This window comes from Trametes versicolor, assembly GCF_000271585.1.
Source record: "Trametes versicolor FP-101664 SS1 unplaced genomic scaffold TRAVEscaffold_1, whole genome shotgun sequence".
Lineage (NCBI taxonomy): Eukaryota > Fungi > Basidiomycota > Agaricomycetes > Polyporales > Polyporaceae > Trametes > Trametes versicolor.
Genome location: NW_007360321.1, coordinates 4,769,125 through 4,785,369, shown reverse-complemented (window position 1 = coordinate 4,785,369; position 16,245 = coordinate 4,769,125). Strand labels below are relative to the sequence as shown.

Sequence of the window (16,245 nt, the reverse complement as noted above, 5' to 3'; positions counted from 1 at the left end):
GTTCCCCTAGTGAAGGCAAGCCGACCTCGGAAGAGAAGCCGTGGCAAATGTCAAGAACAGCTCCTATTCTGACACTGCATGGGAAGGTAATCGAGATCGGCGTCCTTCTCGCGATCTGCAATTAGATCGGGCTAGAGTTGTCTCATGCATGCGTCTTCTTTACCTCCTCCTTACCACAAATGCCGCCGACGCTCCTCCCGGCGCCGGAATCCAAGGGGTGGCAGAACCAGGTGTGTCTCGTCTTGTTCTGCTTTCGATCGAGCGAACCCCTTGACAGCGGCTTGGATATACAGGAGTCAAGCCAGGCTGACAACACGTCGCCACCCAAGGTTCTTGAACGTCATGCTGGCGTTGCGGACCCTCCGCGGCGACCGTCCCAGGAAAATCAGTAGGCGAAAAGAGAGGGCCGAGGCGCAGAACATAATTGCCTGACCGGAGCACAGGTTTCGAGGCGACCCTCGATCAAAAACGTGGCTGGAGTGGCGGACCGCCCGCGTCGATCGGGAATTCGCTGGGTGCCTGCGGAAATAAATTATAGGAGGACCGTGGCACCGGCCTGGAGCAACGCAGAACGTCTTGCCCTGAATTGAGGGGGGAATGCCCACCGCGCGTGCAAGACTCCGCCGCTAATCTGCCTTCCCTGACAGCTCCAGGCCGCCTATCGATTATGTGTCGCTCATTAACGTCAGCACAAGCCGCAGGCTTGAAGTTTCCCGGAGGTCTTATGTACGCGGGCCGACTTTGTCCATATCCACCCCCGACGAGGGGAACATTCCTCACTCGTCCTTTGTCTTTCTTCCACGACCACCTCACGACCCCGGCTTGCTTTCACGCTCTTTCGCTTTCTATCTCGCTGGGATCGATAGGATGCCTGCAGCATACCCTGGACAGGAGGACGACACCGCGTCCGACTCGAGTTTCGACGACGGACGTCATTCACAGAGTGTGCCTCTGCTACCCTTTCAATCCTGGAGCCCTAGTGCTTTCAAGGAGAAGTTCATGCATTCCGCGCCTCAGTCTCCCCTTTGGCCGACGCGATTTCCTCTGCCTCTGGCCGTCGTAAGGCGAAGATGGGTACTCATTTCCGTTCTTGTGCTCGCGGCCGTCGGCTGCATACCTCTCTTGCTCTCGGGGTCGGTGGATTCGCGTCAGGTGCAGCGCGCACCTCAGCCAGGCGACTTCAATCCCCAACCACCAAAACCAGAGGAAGCATCGAATCCGGTGGACGCGCAAGAGGACTGGGCGGACGTGCCCGAGGACGCTCTTCCGATACACTTGAGGCCGGACACATACCTAGAAGGCCTTGCAGCCACATCCCACTTTAGAGGTCAGCGCCGCCCTGAGCGCCGCAGGGTGGATCTTTAGTGCTACTCTGACAAATTTTGCTTCGTAGATAGCCTCCGGAATGATACCGGTTACATGACCTCTTTCCTCTCTGCCGGGTGGAGTGAGTTGCAGTTCACTTCCGAGCGCGCGTTGATTCTGACATGTTCTCTCAGCAAATGACCAAATCACAATAGTCAGTAATCTCTTCGGCGTCGTCTTTGCAAGACTGTTCGCTAACCTTGACATCGGTAGGGCAACCTGATATACCTCTCCCTCATCTCCGGGCGCATACCCATTGTCCCGCCCTTCACGTCCTACATCGACGGCGCGGCCTCCCCGCTCGCCTTCTCGGACATCTTCGACGTCCCGCGCCTCGTCCTCGCGCTAAACGCGCCCGTGCTTGAGTGGCACATGGTCAAGGACCTCGAGCGCGCGCAGGCGGAGAACGTCAAGGACGCGCTCGGCTGCTGGAACATCTGGGAGGTCGACAACTTGCAGTCCAAGGGCCCGCGCGGGAGCTACTCGACCACGCTGCTCAATCTCGATATCTCGTACACGCGCGCGCCCGCGACGGTGAAGCTGATCCCGAACTACGAACACGACTCGCACTCGACGTTCTGGTCGCTTGCGAAACTTGCGTTCCCAGAGGGACGCGCGGATGCGCTGTCGCGCCCGCACGAGAACCCCACGCGCAAGTCAGAGGGGAACGGGATCGCCCTCCCGCCGGACGAGCAGCTCGCGTGCTTCGACTATTTGTATTATGTCTGCGCGCTAGACGTACGTGTCTCCTCCAGCTTCCATAGTTCTCGCTTGCTCATTCATGTACAGCCATTCGAATTTGAGCGGGACTACAGCCCGATGTGGCGTGAAGTCATGGTGCACGCGCGCTGGACATCAGACCTCGAAGAGCTCGCGCGAGGCTACCTTCGCCGTCTCTTCCGACTTCCTGACGGCGCCGCTATCCCTCCTGTGCGTCCCTTTCCCCGCTCTCTTCCCCGGCTCTTATTCACATACGCACATAGTATATCGCGATCCACGCACGCCGCGGTGACTTTGAGGGCTGGTGTGGCTCGGTCCCGCGCGACGAATGCTTCGCGCCTCTGGGTGCATTCGCGCGCCGCGTGCGCGAGGTGCAGGAGGAAGTGCGCCTGCGGCATGGAATTTACGTATCGCATGTGATCATGACCGGGGACGAGAAGGACGCTGGGTGGTGGAGCGCGGTCGAGGAGCGCGGGTGGCTGCGCATCGACCATGCCGGCGAACGTACGGCGGAGCGATTCGGGAACTGGTGAGTCGCATGGTTACTTGTGGTGAGGAGGTTAGAGAAGATGCTGATGTGGGGGCGCACGGTGCAGGTATCCTGTTGTGCTGGACGCGGTCGTGCAGTCGATGTCGGCGGGCTTTGTGGGCACGGACCGCTCGACGTTTTCGCACATGGCGCGTCGCCGCGTTACGGACTGGAACAACGGAGCGGTTCGCCTAGTCAAGTGGGGTACCCCCAACGCCGACGCCCACTAGCCGCGCCCCATTGGCATGAGCATCTTTCATTAGATTGCGGACGACAAGGACTAGACTCCCGCATTGGTGCGGCACGGCTTTTTTTCATTCCTCGTTCACAGGCACCCGCTTTTCGTTCACTGTATCATCATTTTCATCTTGGTTTCGGGCTTAGAGTTCAAGGTGATCATTTTTCATTAGACGTTGGACATTTTCGATGCATCTTCCTCAGGCTCCATATACGCCTATACTTATTGCCTTAGTAGCGCGACGCACCTGGTCGCGTATCTGTATCTTGACCTCTGCATTTACTTACAAAACGTTCCTCGGACACAATAATGCCCCAGTGTATCTATCGTGCTTCTGAATGGTACAGTAACATTATGTATCACCGTAGTGTCGCGTATAGGAATCTGAAATCCATAGCATCTGCTGCATCGCCCCGAAACCTTATTCCTCGTGCTTATGGGAAAGACAATTCGCCGTCTAGCAAGCGCCCGCCGCTAACAACTCTAGCCTCACTCCACGACGACCACCGTAGCGCAGGGAACGACACACTCTCGCCCGCGCGTTCCTCATTGAAAAACTAGGATATCCACCAGATCGTCGTATGAAGACTGACAGTGACCTGTTCTTCCTTGCATGGCACCGAAGGTCAGTGCACACTGTGTCGAGCCCCGTCCTCTTTCCCACAATAACACATCACTAAGTTGTTGGGCTTAGATGATATATCTTCCTTCGGCGGCGGTACCACTCGTCTCAGAGCATCTTGAGCTGCGTACAACTCTGTCGTCACCGCTGCTCCCCACGGAGCTATGCGAGACTATCATCGACTTCGTCCGCCCGGACTGCGACCACTGGTTCGATTACCCTGAGCAGAGGCCCACCCTGCTCGCATGCGCCCTTACGTGTCGTTCCTGGCGACCCAGGGCGCAGCTCAATCTCTGGAAGGCTGTGCTTTTCGAGCACAGCGAGCGCATCATCCCCGAGTTCTTCGTAGCGGTCCGCAGCGACCCTCTGCGGCTCGCGCCGCTCGTGCGCTCGATGTGCATGCATCCGTTCGGTGAAGTGTCGCTGGAGGTGTTCATGGGCCCCACGCTCCCGAACCTGCGCGTACTCACGATAGAGGAGGTGTCGTGGAAGATGTTTCCCGCGCGGGCGTCGCGCATGCGGCTGCCGTTGCTGGCGAGCATTGCGCAGCTCCAGCTATGCGCGTGCAGCTTCCACACGGTCAAGGATGTGTTTGACATCGTGTGGGCGTGCGCGAGCCTAGAGCGGTTCACGATGCTGAAGTGCTCGTTCACGCGGGAGCGTCTTACCGAGGCGGAGGCCGCCCGCCTCAGTGTGATGCGGAAGCGTCCTGGGGCGTGCGAGAGGCTAACGGAACTGAAGCTCTATGTGAGTTTATGGTTGACGCGTCGAGCAACGAGGGCAGCATCAGACTAATACCATTGCCTTAGGGACACCCCTTCGACCACGCTTCCACGCCCTCAGGCAGCGTATTTGGTTCTGTCGTTAGCAAACTCGATATCGCCTATTGGGACCTGTCTGAATCTGGTGAGCATGCCCTCCGAAACACGCACACCTTTGACGCAGAATTCACTCACTGAAAATCGACATCGTTCAGTTGACTCTCTTCCGCGTATCCTCGCCTCCTACGTCTCACTCCACACACTCATCCTTACCGGATTTATCTGGGACATAGAAATTTGGAACGAACGCCCCGCCCTCATTCCCTCTCTCGCCACCACCCTTGCCAACCCCGCCGCTCTTCATACGCTGATCGTGCACATTGAGACGAGCTACGCGACAGACGAAAGCACGATTGATGCCATCTGCGGGCAGGAGGTAGCGGATATAGCATCGGGGCTGTCGCTGCGGGACGTTCTGTGCAGCCTTACACGTCTTGAAGTGCGTATCGCCGGCGTGCCGTTCGTCAGAGAGAAATGGTGGTCCACGCAGATATCGGAGCGCTTGCCTTGCATGCGCGACGTAGTGGCGGTAACAGTAATGAAGATCAAGGAGGTGGGCTTGTGGTAAGGCTCAGCGTCTCCGGCCGTCAACGCTCATGGCAGGCGCACAAAGAAGTTCCAAGGAGTACGGCCACGTGCATTTGGCACTTCGTGGAAGCAGAAGCTACGCAAACCCGTTGCCATACGCTTGAGGGCTGCTTGCAGCGTGTCTTCCACACCACTTGGAGGCCACTTCTCTGCGACGAGAGGCCAAGGTACGTTTTAACACTCACTTGTCCTAGTCTCAGCACGGCAACGCAGGGCATTCTCATATATTCGACCATTGCAGCTGGTGGTACAGGCGGCCCCTCTCTCGGCTCCGCACAGCTCCTGCTAGGCCCGTATCCCCTCCTTCCACCCCCGGGCCACCCCAAGACAGTAAGCAGTCGATGGCGAACTCTGTACCTCGGAAGGCCGCCGACGGTTCCACTATCATCCTCGAGCTTCCTCTGGACGCCGCATCGACAAACGAAATAGACATCACGTCCATCGCTACCCCCGAACGCTTCCGCGCCGTGGACTGTACTGCCCTCTCAGACCAGGCGAACCCGGTTCTTCGAATCCACGAATTCGACGCTTTCGGCACCTCGCGGATTAAATTCTGCGCGATCTCTTACATCTGGAGGGGAAACCCTGTGCGAGAGCCCGCAGGAGAAGCTCGCGGTACCATCGTAGTCGAGGATGCAAGAGACGGGGATCCAATTAGCCTCGACGTCCTACGCCACGCGTCCATCGCCGTCGTCAATGGAAACCTGAGCTACTTGTGGCTGGATCGACTCTGCATTATGCAAACACATCCGGACGACAAGGCGTGGCAGATCCGGAGGATGTTCGACATCTACAAGCAGGCTGGTGTGTGCCTTGTCTTACCTGGCGGAGTCGGCCGACTCGTAGGCTTAGACGAGGAAATCGAGTGGATCCTTCGGGCGTGGACTTTGCAGGAGGCGATCGTACCCCCAATCACACAGGTCCTGTTCTCTATCGCTGGTCTGCCCGTCCCCGCAGAAAGCACGATGGGGGTTCTGGTCACCGACAAATCACACCCTTTCGGCTACTGCATTGCGAACTACGTTGTTCACGGCCTCTCGGCCACCGCGGACCTCCGATCCCTGCTGCGCGCAATCCGCGTCCCCTCCCCTCACCCTCACTTCAACTTCCACCCTACCGACGCTTCTGTTCCCATTCTCCCCAAGATATTCGGCGCCCTTGACAAACGGCGGCGGGAGCTCCTCGCCCTTGCGGACGCCGCTGATACCATCTGGTCGGGCAGCAACTGGTCACGGCAGGCGCTGTGGCAGTCCTCCTTTCTGCGCACGTCCAAGCGCCCCGTAGACATGGTGCTCAGTATCATGGGTCTATTCGGCGTGTCCCTCGACCCCCGCCGCTATCGCTCGGGCGATCGCATCTCTGCCACCATCGCACTCGCGCAGGAGTACCTCCGGACGGGCGGGCAAGCGGAATGGCTCATCGCGGGCTGGAACGAGCCCCCTGACCGGCGGCTCTCGTCGTTCCCGGAGCTCCCGGAGACAACCGTCGCAGCACCGCCCCGGTTTTCCGCGGCGAGGAGAGACGTTGCTCAAGAGGCGGACAGCAGTGTTCACCTTGATATACGGCTGCGCTTTTCGTCGCAACAGGCGCCGTATGGAAGCATGGACAATGATGGCTACTTTCATTTCGCGGCCAAAGCGACTCGAGTGGTGAAGTCTTCTCTGGCAGCACCATCTTCCACTATGCTAGGCGGGACACCAAAATTACCAATGATCGCCGCTTTGGATGGTACACAGTGGGTCCTCTGCTCTGATGAGGGTCTTGGAATACCGGACTCGACATCGACTACCAACGCCGATAACGAAGAGCGGGTCTTGTATGTAGCCGTTCTCGGCACAGGGAGCAGAAGAAACGACACAACGGGTTGGAATAGGTACTCTAGGGCAGTTCTACTACAGCAGCACGCTCCGCGCAAGTACCATCGACTTCCTGTCTTTTTCGAGCTTAGCCTCTCCGTGCCGGAAGGGTGGCGAACGATGGACTTGAACATGGGTCCAGTGATAGACTGAGGACTCCCGGTCGTTCCCTAGGCTGGATGTAGATAGCGACTTGTTTCCCCCGGCTTCGTAGCCTTCAGAGTTCCCCGTGAACGATTCGAGTACTGGTACGCTTCTCTCCAATTGCTCGATTACAATCACTCCGTCGAAGAACCCGTTCTGGCAGCCACATGGATCACAGCCTCCGGTTGATAAACCAAGTATGCCCCAGTTCTCGCTTCCGCCTCGGTCAGCTAGTCATACAAACAACCCCAACGTAAGTCTGATCAGGCATACCTACGGGTCTGCCTATACGTGCCGACCGTTTCAATCATCGTCGCCGACTATAGTGCGCGCTACGAGAACCCATCTCAAATGCGGGGTAGCCTCGTAAAGGGCGGCTAGCAAGGACATCTGCAGGTCGGGATGGGCGGAGAAGGCTTCGATGTCCTTTGAGTCTCCAATATTGGAGGAAAGAGTATCCGGCTTCGGGGATGAGGTAGCTAGGCGGATCCAGAAGTGCACATGAGTGAACCGTATGAGACGGCACTCGAACATAATTAGACTTACCGGTAAGCACAATGTTGTCGAGTTCAAGCTCGAGTTTCTTCACCGCTGGGCCTATCAGATGCACAATGGCGGATACGTTAGGATTGAAAGGCACGCCCTGTTCGGATGTTGTCAATACTGGTACTTGGTATTCCGATGATTAAGTATACTGTAATGTCACGTACTGACAGGTGGAGCTCTTTCAAATCCGTCAATTTACACGTACACCGTAGCGGGCCTACAGCAGAGCCTGGTATACCACTGGCCTGTTGAAGGCTATTCTTAGTCGGAGCATGCGTCTGACACGGCCCGGGCCTCCCCTTCGAGTACTTCCCCATTTTATGGCAGTCTTCCCGGATGTCGCTTTGCCGAATGACAAGCCTTTGCAATTTGGCGCATCCCCATGCGATGTCGATCAAATTATCGGCCTTGACAAACGCACAACCGCTCAGCCGCAGCTCCTCGAGCGATTGGGCGAATGGCCACTGCCAAAACTGATCGAGGCGGATTGGCCACTCTGTCCATATGACAGCATTCAGGTCGAGTGTACGCAAGTCCGTGCCAGTGGAGCCCAGCTTCACCAGAAGATCCCGTAGTTGAGTGGTCGCTGGGTTTGCCTGGATATCTCTCGGTCTCTCGGTGCTGGTGGCATCGTTTTCGCCGCTTGCGGCGCTGAATCGTATTCCAGAATTCGACTGCGAGGTGCACAAGGTGTAAACTTTAAGAGGGTCCCCTTGCTCTGAGCTTGTCTTGCGCCCGAAAGCGTGGATCAAGCGTTCGATCTGCTCGTCTGTGCGAACCGCCACGGCCTCCCAAAGAACGGACTGTGAAACCGCTTTCCAATCACGGCAGACGAGGGCACAAGCGAGCACTGCTTGGGTTTCCTCGCGGAGTGTGTCGTAACCGGGGGAGATAGAACGAACGGCGTGGATGACCTGTTTGCAGACCTTCAATGGGAGAGGACGACGCTGCATACCCGAAGAGACACCGGGTGTTTCGCTGCACGATTGACTGTCAGTGAATGCGCCGGTACTGCACTCTGTATGGCAGAGAAGCTCACCTCAAGGAGCCCATCGTGGCAACTTCCTAGAAGAGAAGGCTCGGGCGAGCGGGAAGAGGTGAAAAATAGAAGAGCGTGGGCGAGCGGGAAGAGGGACGTTCATGTTATTATATATGAGGGATCAGCGCTCGACGGCAGCGGAAACAGCTTCTTCTAGCTACCCTGATGAGACATCGGCAGACCTGGAGCCTGGAGGCACAGCGCCGCCGGCGTTGCGTGGCACAAGGGGGGGCGTGCGCGCGCCGAGTGAGGTTTCTGATATATAGAAAAGTATATCAGTTTAGCCACTCCAACGGCGCAGAGGCGCAACAAGCAGCGTGACGCCATACGGTATGGAGGATTTGGTCGCTCGAACTTGAACACGTACCGCCGCGTTCGTAAGTTGTCGTCTGCAGCTATCCAAAGAACAGAGGTGGTAAGTGACCCGCTGTATCATAAGCGCAAACCGAACTCCACTGAGGCGCAGGCGATGAGTATGTATGTGGGCCCCGGCGCGATGGAATTCGGAAAGATGCCACTGGGTGGCTACTTGGGCGGCGAGCCGCGACGCAAAGCGCCGTCTCAGTACTCCGCCACAAGCATGGCCCGTATCCCCATGATCTGGCTACACACAACGAAGGTGAGCGTATCGCAATTGTCGGAAACTATTAAGCCCACATAGGGTACACGCGGATGTGATATGGCATGGTACCATAACGACGTTGGCTAGAGGGGGTGGTCGGTGGGTGCGGTAGGACCAGATTTTACACTCCGCCCTTTATATATATATATCCAGCGGACTCCTAAAACAGAATGGTTGTTGTAACCCCGAAGATACAACTGATGAGTGGAACTAGTCTCGTGACCAGACGTTCGGAGCGCGAATCGGAAGTGAAAACTCGGGGGTTGCCGCGCTCCTGAACGTCTGGTGGCTTTCCCCCCGTGACTCCTGGATCGGTGACTTTGCGTGACCTCACGCTGCCTCACGCTCATCTTCAGCACTCTCCGACATCGCTGAGGTACTTCACGCACGCGCTAATGCGGACTTCGTTGTGTGTTCGCGAGGAGGTATAAGTACTGTACATACCAACACAACATGTGCCACAAACAATAAAAAGACGTTCAAACTGTCTCTGTCTATGTCGCGAACTAAGCGCGGTGTCTGTGCGGTGCGCGCGACGTCCGCGCGGGATATAGAATGTGGTCGCGTCCTCGCGGCGCGCGCTACTAGGGATGCGCCACTTGATGCGCAACGCGCGAGGGCCCGCACAAATTGCTGCGCGCGGTCCTTGCTGCATACCAGCTAGGGGTCCGTCTTTGCGAATGTCGATGAGGACGGCGGCGGCGACTTCGACTACAACCCACTCTCAACAGGATTCAACAGCGATCACTTCTCCGGTCGCATTTCGAACGCCAAAGTGCGCTATGAATGGGCGGGGTTGATGGTTAGCAAAGGGTTACCACAGATCTTAGAGCAGTAATACAGAGTGCCAAGTGCAAACCAATCTCGCGTACACTATGTCCATCCTTCCGGAGCACAGAAGGCTCGCGTCGCCTCGCGAGGCAGCTGCGCCCTTCGCGCGCGCGGCTTGTAGGACTGGGTAGGACCGGGTGCGTTCTTCCTCGCGCGACGGGCAGAGCCGCCTAGAACGGTGGACCTCAGTGATAAGTTGATTTCAGAAGGCCAGCTGAGGAACGGAACCTTGGACACAAAACAAAGGCGTGTAGATGACGACCTCCGGGGATGTCGGAGAGCGCATGAAGATGAGCGTGAGGCAGCGTGAGGTCACGCAAAGTCACCGATCCAGGAGTCACGGGGGGAAAGCCACCAGACGTTCAGGAGCGCGGCAACCCCCGAGTTTTCACTTCCGATTCGCGCTCCGAACGTCTGGTCACGAGACTACATCTCCGCCACAGGCTGCCTGGAATGGCAGACGTACGTTCGAACAGCTCATGATGCACTGTCAGTGCACCATGTACAGGAGGATGTATCTCTTGAACGCTATGAGGCTGTCCCTGCAGGCTCTGTTGTTTATATCGCAACAGGGTCCTTACAACAGCGCCATCGTTCTCCTTCATGATCCACGGCGAAGCGCAGAGTCACGAACTAGAACGACAGTGCAGCAAAACAGTGGTGAAGTGAGGGCTTCCTCGCAATGACACACATCAACACGTTCTCTTCGTGATGCGCGAAGCGATACATATTTTTCGCAATTGTAATGAAGGGGGCGCAGTTTTGGATGAAGTAACTAGCTATCTGGCCGCACCTGTCCGTTTAATACCCTCTCAACTACCCTCAAGAGCGCCTCGTCCAACCTGGATAGAATTACATCCTGCATGTCCGTCTGCGTCTTCTCCAGCCGCACCAGATGTTCCTGCAAGTGCTCGAGCTTGGAGTCCATAGCAGCCATCCTTTCCTCCAGACTGGCGAGACGCTGCTCGCTGGACACCTCCGCAACCTCCGACGTCTCTTTGGGCGGGTCTGGCACCTTATGCTTGCACTGGACGAGGGGATGCATGCCAACATGCGACCTGTCGCCATTGTCGAAAATGTCTGGTCGCTCTTTGACCCCCTTCGCGGAGCACATCGGGCATATGAAGTCACCTTGGATGATAAATGCATCAGCGTGCCATTGTATCTTATAGGCAGCAAGAGAAAACGTACTAGCTCGCATCCCGCTGTACCATTCGGGTTGTGGAAACGGCTTGCTGCACTCGTGACAGTGGATGTACAGGTGCGCGTCGCAATCGTTACAGACGAAGTCTGCATGTGCACAGAAGGTCAGCGTCTATACGATAGATCAGGTCCATTATCCAGCATCCACGTACCTTGGCATACGAGACAGAACCAGCACTTGCCGATGTGAACAGGATTTTGGCATACCCTGCATTTGCACTCCTGTGGTGGTGGTTCCTCGTATGCGTCGTCGTCTGCAGCATCTGGGCCTGATGGTTCCGCATCAGGATGTTCGAGGGACTCGGAGGCCGAACGTGGCGAGTCGGGAATCGCGGTGTTCAGTTCCGGAGAGTCATAGTTGGACAGGTTCTTGTCATGGAATGCTTCGGTTGAGCTTGAGGTAGGGTCCGAGAGCGTCACTGCGTCTGGAAGTACCGCTCCTTCAGAGGTCCGCCCTATAGCGACACTGGGCTCCACCATGCCGACAGCGGGCTGTGGCGGTTCTTCTGGCGGCGGAGGACAAGCCGAGTGTGCTTCGTCGTTTCGCTTGGGGGCAGGCTCAAGGACGGACTCGCATTCGCCTGACACGGCACCCGGATGCTCCGTTTGAGCATTTTGTGAGCCCGGCTCTCCGTCGTTCGTAGGTGACGACGTCTCATCTTGGTTGACGTCCTGTTCCGCCTGGTTCTCCACCACCGAATCGCCCGGAGCGTCCGGAGGACATGGGTGACTGCCGTACCCAGAGAGCCCACGGTAGTCGTCCAAGGCGCACTGGGCCTTGAAAAGGAGCTCGGCCATCTCTACAGCGTTTACAATAGTTCGGACCTTCATAAAGTCATGGCCAGGGTGGTGGTCCTGTCCAAAGCTGTCGACGCTTTCGCTCATGGATTCGTAGCAGACAGGGTCGTCGCAGAAGTTGATACGGTCATGGTAGTTGGCCTTCTGTACCACACAGTCAAGACACACCAAACGGGCACCCCCGATGACACTGAAGCAGTTGTCACACCACCGAGGTCTGAACACAGTTTTGGCATCAGCTCTCGGATCTCGGAGATATTCATTGAAGACGCGAACACGTACTGATGCAGGGGGAAAATTCTGTTGAAGCGTTCGGTGAGGCTGTGATAGAAGCGAGCGTCCTTCGCCGTGCAGAGTAATCTAGCCAGGATCCACTCCTCTGCCTCGTAGGGCATCAAGCGTCCATATGACACAGCGAAGAGTCTGACATAGCGCTTGCGTGCGTCGCGCCGGAGAGCGAAATACGACCATGACCAGTTCTTTCGCCGGATGTCGTGCACGATGGTGGAGATCGCATATTGCCAGAGCTTGCGCGGTCTGTCGCTCGATCGCAGCACCTTGGGGCTCGGCCGAAAGAACATCTGCTCCGCGGGCACCTTCTTGAGGACGAATTGCCAGTCGTCCAACTGATCAGGCTCGTACCCTCGCCAGCCTTCGAGCGTGAATTCGTCGAGGAGCCGGGCGGAGTAGTAGATGACCAGGTCGCCGTACGTCATGCTGAACGACATGGAGACCTGGCCGGCCTCGTCAACTTCGCAAGTTCCAGAGATGGTGTACCGGTCGCCATCGAACTCGACACCAGAGCCCATGAAGTTCTCGCCTTCTTTATCCGAGTAGTGGAAGCGCAGGGACAGCATTCCTCTTGCTGGATACTCGGATTCCTCGAACGGAAAGCCATTCCAGAGACCGAGCCTAAGAGTCCTCGTGAGCATAGACAGTGAGACGCATGAACATGAGCCTTACACAGCGTTGACGGGCATTGGTGCCAGAAGATCGTCTTCGGTCTCATCGTCGACCGCATCATACTGGCTAGTATCGACTACTCCTTCGAGGTCCAGCTCGATACCGGACAAGTCCGTAACATCCATGTCTTCTTCGGTCGCCGATTTCAGTTGGAAGAGGAACATGTTGTCTACGCTCCAGAAATCTACGAAGGGACTGTGATTGATAAACTATAGTTGGAACTGATCAGCGACAGGGAGTCGTTCAATGAGACGAGGTAGACCCACCAGGCCGCGAGCGTATTTCTTGAAGTGTGCCTCGGGGTCGAGTTTCTGTTCCGTGAAGAGATCTGAAAAGGCGGGGCTCAATTTCAGTCCACGCAAAAATCATCTGACGCGCTAACCTTGCAGCTCAGAGTATCTGTCACGAACGGCGATGAAGAGTGTTTCCATAGTCCTGCGTGCGTTTTCGAGCTCATGCTCAGCTAGAACTTCTACTTGGGCGGCCTTGAACATCCGATAGTGATTCTGCGTGAGCAAGTACAGCAAAGGAAGAATGCACTGTGTGGTGACAGTGTAAGTATGAGAGACGACATAAAATACCTCACACGTTACCTTCTCCAGTTTGCGCGGCCCGAGCACAAGGGACAGAGTATCGGAAGCATCTATGTGATACTTGACGTGTTCCAAGTTGGAACGGAGACGCTCCTCTTCGTGGTCCAAGTAAACCTGAAAGCGCGCGAGTAACTGCGGGTCGCCGTGCCACTCGACGCCACCGGTGAGGGTGAGAGAAGGTCCCCATGTCTCTGTAAGATAGCTGTCGACTGCGAGGCGGTTCATGCCCAGGATACGCGGCAGCGCGTCGCGCATATGACACAGCGTATCATCGATCGCCGTCGCATATTTTGTCGCAGCCAGCCCCCAACCTGACAGATTGGTGTTAGAATAGCGATGAAATGATCAGCTCGAAACAGCCACGGCTTACCCACAGCCCAGTACGCGAGCCAACGAGGCACACTGATCAAACTTGTAAGTCATGTCCTCGGATATGAGACCATACGAGCGCGTACCTCCAACCTAGAGAGGGAGGTTGCAGATCCATGACCTTGTTGACTTCCGATATAGTGACATAACCCGAGACGTCATCGTCGAAGGCGTCCATCATCGGCTGAAGCCACGAAGGCCCGAAGTACTCAAGAGTCCAATCGTCGTTGACGATGATGTCTCCTTTACTACTAGAGGCGTGTTGAGCGTCCTCGATGACGTCCCGATAGTGGTCCCGCAGGGTCATGACGAATAGACGAGCCTTGACATTGCCGCGCCAGTTCTGTAGGAGACAGCGTTTCCTTTAGATGAAGCCCTCTTTGAGTCAAGCCTTAATGACCCGTGACGCTCACCATGTCTTGCCATATTTTGCGCAGCTCCTATCATGCCTTCGCGTCAGTTCGACGTCTACAGCGACTGATATGAAAAACTTACGGGGTGTTTGATCTTCATATGGGGGCCTTGAGTGACCGCATCCTTCACCGCTCCAATGACACGATCGTTCTCGGTGCGGATATACCTTTCCAGCGCAACTTGCAGCAAGCTGACTTGGAGCTCGAACTTGCTTATGAAGGTCCCGAAGTTCCGGTCGAGAGCATCGTCGATATCCTCACGCAGCTCCCACTTCAGGTCGTCCAGCGGCATCGCCGCTTGTTTGACGCCGTCCTTGCCGCGGGACGTACCGTCCTTGGCTACTGAGCGGCCTTCACGAACACCTGGCGGACCCTCGCGTTGTTTGATGGCAGTCTTTTCGCGTGTATCCTTCTCCGTCGGAGCACTTCGTATAGAGATGTCCAGTTCAAGAAGGGCTTTGAGCGACTTGTCGCTCTGTCGCACTTTCGTCGCACCACCCTCACGCTCGACCTCGGCGGCTAGCTTGCGCTCTTCTGCTGTCAGGAAACGGTCGAAGAGTGCGATGACAACATCGAGCCTACATCGCACATATGAGCGACATCATTATTCCGGAGACTAGTGGCATATTCTCACTTAGCGTCGATCTCGATTGTTTGCTTCTTAACGTCTGTAATTGAGTTTGCCGTGTGCATCGCGAGGGCGAACTGGAAATCGGACTTGCGTTCGGTGAACGTCTTCACGAATCCCGAAAGCTTCTCAGCCCAAGCAGGACCCTTTAAGACTTTGACGATGAGGCGCTTCTTGAGAAACGTATCGCAGAAGTTCGCGCAGTCCTTGATATTCTGCGCCGTTTTCTCCGCGAGCTCCTCCAGGCGATCTTTGAGTACGAGGCCGTCAAGCCCAACGTGTTTGCGGTTTTCAACGCCCTTGAGTCTTCAGACAACGTCAGTAGTGGTGGTGTTGCAACGGAAACTGAGGACGTACTGGACCATGACCATCATCATGTCTTTCATCTCGACATAGAGGGTCATGACACGTCGATCGTTCTCTTGCCGAGTTGTTTCGAGCGCATAAACTGCCTTGAAGGCCAGAACCACCACTATGACAAACGTGAGCGTGATACACAGACAACCGAGTGCGCTACCAACCCGTCACCGCGGGGTGTATCCTGGCCAGTTCGTCCAAGCCTTTCATGAGCCACGGGATATCATCCGTAAAGTGCTGTATCCCGCGCTCGATATTCTGAACGAAGTCGGTCTTCTCTATAGCGGCCGCTGTCGCGGAGAGACTGTTGATTACGGTCATAGTCTCATTGGCTTTCTTGGTCAGACCGCCGAGTTTGTCGCCTATGGAAACATCTGTCAGCGTATGTTCCCTAAGCCCTGTGAGATACATACCCAGCGTGTCCATAGCCTTCTGCTCTCGCGGAACAGACGGACCAGCATCCAGGTGTCCATACAAGGGTGTCAGGTCAGCTAGCGCTCCATTCATAGGACCAGTGGGCGCGGCCGACGCTGGCATCGATGGTGCAGGCATCGTCAACAGCGGTGACGCGACCCAAGGAGAGGGCATAGGTGTCGGCATCTCCACACGCGTCTGCCCCACGGGCCCGTCTTCAGCTTCAGCAGTCGTTCCCAGAGGCACAGACCCGCTGCGGCTGGAATGCGGAGAATCGTCTCCCCTGGGGGTTCCGGAAGACCCGCTGCTGCCCTTCGAGCGAGACCGTCGGAAGTGTCTCGCAAGGTTGGAGAACGACATCGCGCGGAGTCGAGGGCGGGAGAGGATCCGTCATGGCAAAAAGTCCCGAGTAGATCATATATGTAGAGGGTGCGCATCAACGGGTCCAGGCATGAGGCGCATAATAAATGATTGTGGCGGTGCTGCCTCCAACTGCCGATCTTGAAGTGAGCACCACGGTGATCGCTGGCGCAGTTATGCCAATAATGCCAGTTGTTAGGGCAGGCGGTCCTGAGGATGCGCTTTC

The 16,245-nt window shown here is 56.4% G+C and overlaps 4 protein-coding genes across 4 annotated transcripts; 2 read left to right on the top strand and 2 right to left on the bottom strand.

The window, feature by feature from the left end:
- The first annotated feature begins 768 nt into the window (after nucleotides 1–768).
- On the top strand, nucleotides 769–3,197 carry TRAVEDRAFT_160198 (uncharacterized protein). The gene is made up of 7 exons (XM_008035185.1): nucleotides 769–1,327; nucleotides 1,394–1,447; nucleotides 1,500–1,519; nucleotides 1,579–2,103; nucleotides 2,155–2,295; nucleotides 2,349–2,614; nucleotides 2,682–3,197. The coding sequence occupies exons 1-7, from the start codon at nucleotides 868–870 to the stop codon at nucleotides 2,842–2,844; spliced, it is 1,629 nt and encodes a 542-aa protein (XP_008033376.1). The 5' UTR covers nucleotides 769–867; the 3' UTR covers nucleotides 2,845–3,197.
- A 349-nt stretch (nucleotides 3,198–3,546) lies between these two features.
- On the top strand, nucleotides 3,547–6,892 carry TRAVEDRAFT_42678 (uncharacterized protein; the record flags this gene model as incomplete). The annotated part of the gene is made up of 6 exons (XM_008034107.1): nucleotides 3,547–4,221; nucleotides 4,284–4,380; nucleotides 4,451–4,848; nucleotides 4,899–5,050; nucleotides 5,125–6,699; nucleotides 6,757–6,892. 6 exons carry the CDS (start codon nucleotides 3,547–3,549, stop codon nucleotides 6,890–6,892), a joined length of 3,033 nt encoding a protein of 1,010 aa, XP_008032298.1.
- Nucleotides 6,893–7,186: 294 nt separating this feature from the next.
- Nucleotides 7,187–8,482, bottom strand: TRAVEDRAFT_42677 (uncharacterized protein; the record flags this gene model as incomplete). Its single annotated transcript, XM_008034106.1, has 4 exons — nucleotides 7,187–7,362; nucleotides 7,430–7,480; nucleotides 7,851–8,407; nucleotides 8,469–8,482. 4 exons carry the CDS (start codon nucleotides 8,480–8,482, stop codon nucleotides 7,187–7,189), a joined length of 798 nt encoding a protein of 265 aa, XP_008032297.1.
- A 2,194-nt stretch (nucleotides 8,483–10,676) lies between these two features.
- On the bottom strand, nucleotides 10,677–16,019 carry TRAVEDRAFT_68809 (uncharacterized protein; the record flags this gene model as incomplete). Its single annotated transcript, XM_008035184.1, has 16 exons — nucleotides 10,677–11,052; nucleotides 11,113–11,211; nucleotides 11,277–12,139; nucleotides 12,205–12,834; nucleotides 12,886–13,094; nucleotides 13,152–13,213; nucleotides 13,268–13,424; nucleotides 13,479–13,789; nucleotides 13,849–13,880; nucleotides 13,934–14,190; nucleotides 14,261–14,287; nucleotides 14,343–14,838; nucleotides 14,895–15,194; nucleotides 15,246–15,360; nucleotides 15,410–15,607; nucleotides 15,659–16,019. 16 exons carry the CDS (start codon nucleotides 16,017–16,019, stop codon nucleotides 10,697–10,699), a joined length of 4,473 nt encoding a protein of 1,490 aa, XP_008033375.1. The 3' UTR covers nucleotides 10,677–10,696.
- Between the last annotated feature and the right edge of the window lie 226 nt (nucleotides 16,020–16,245).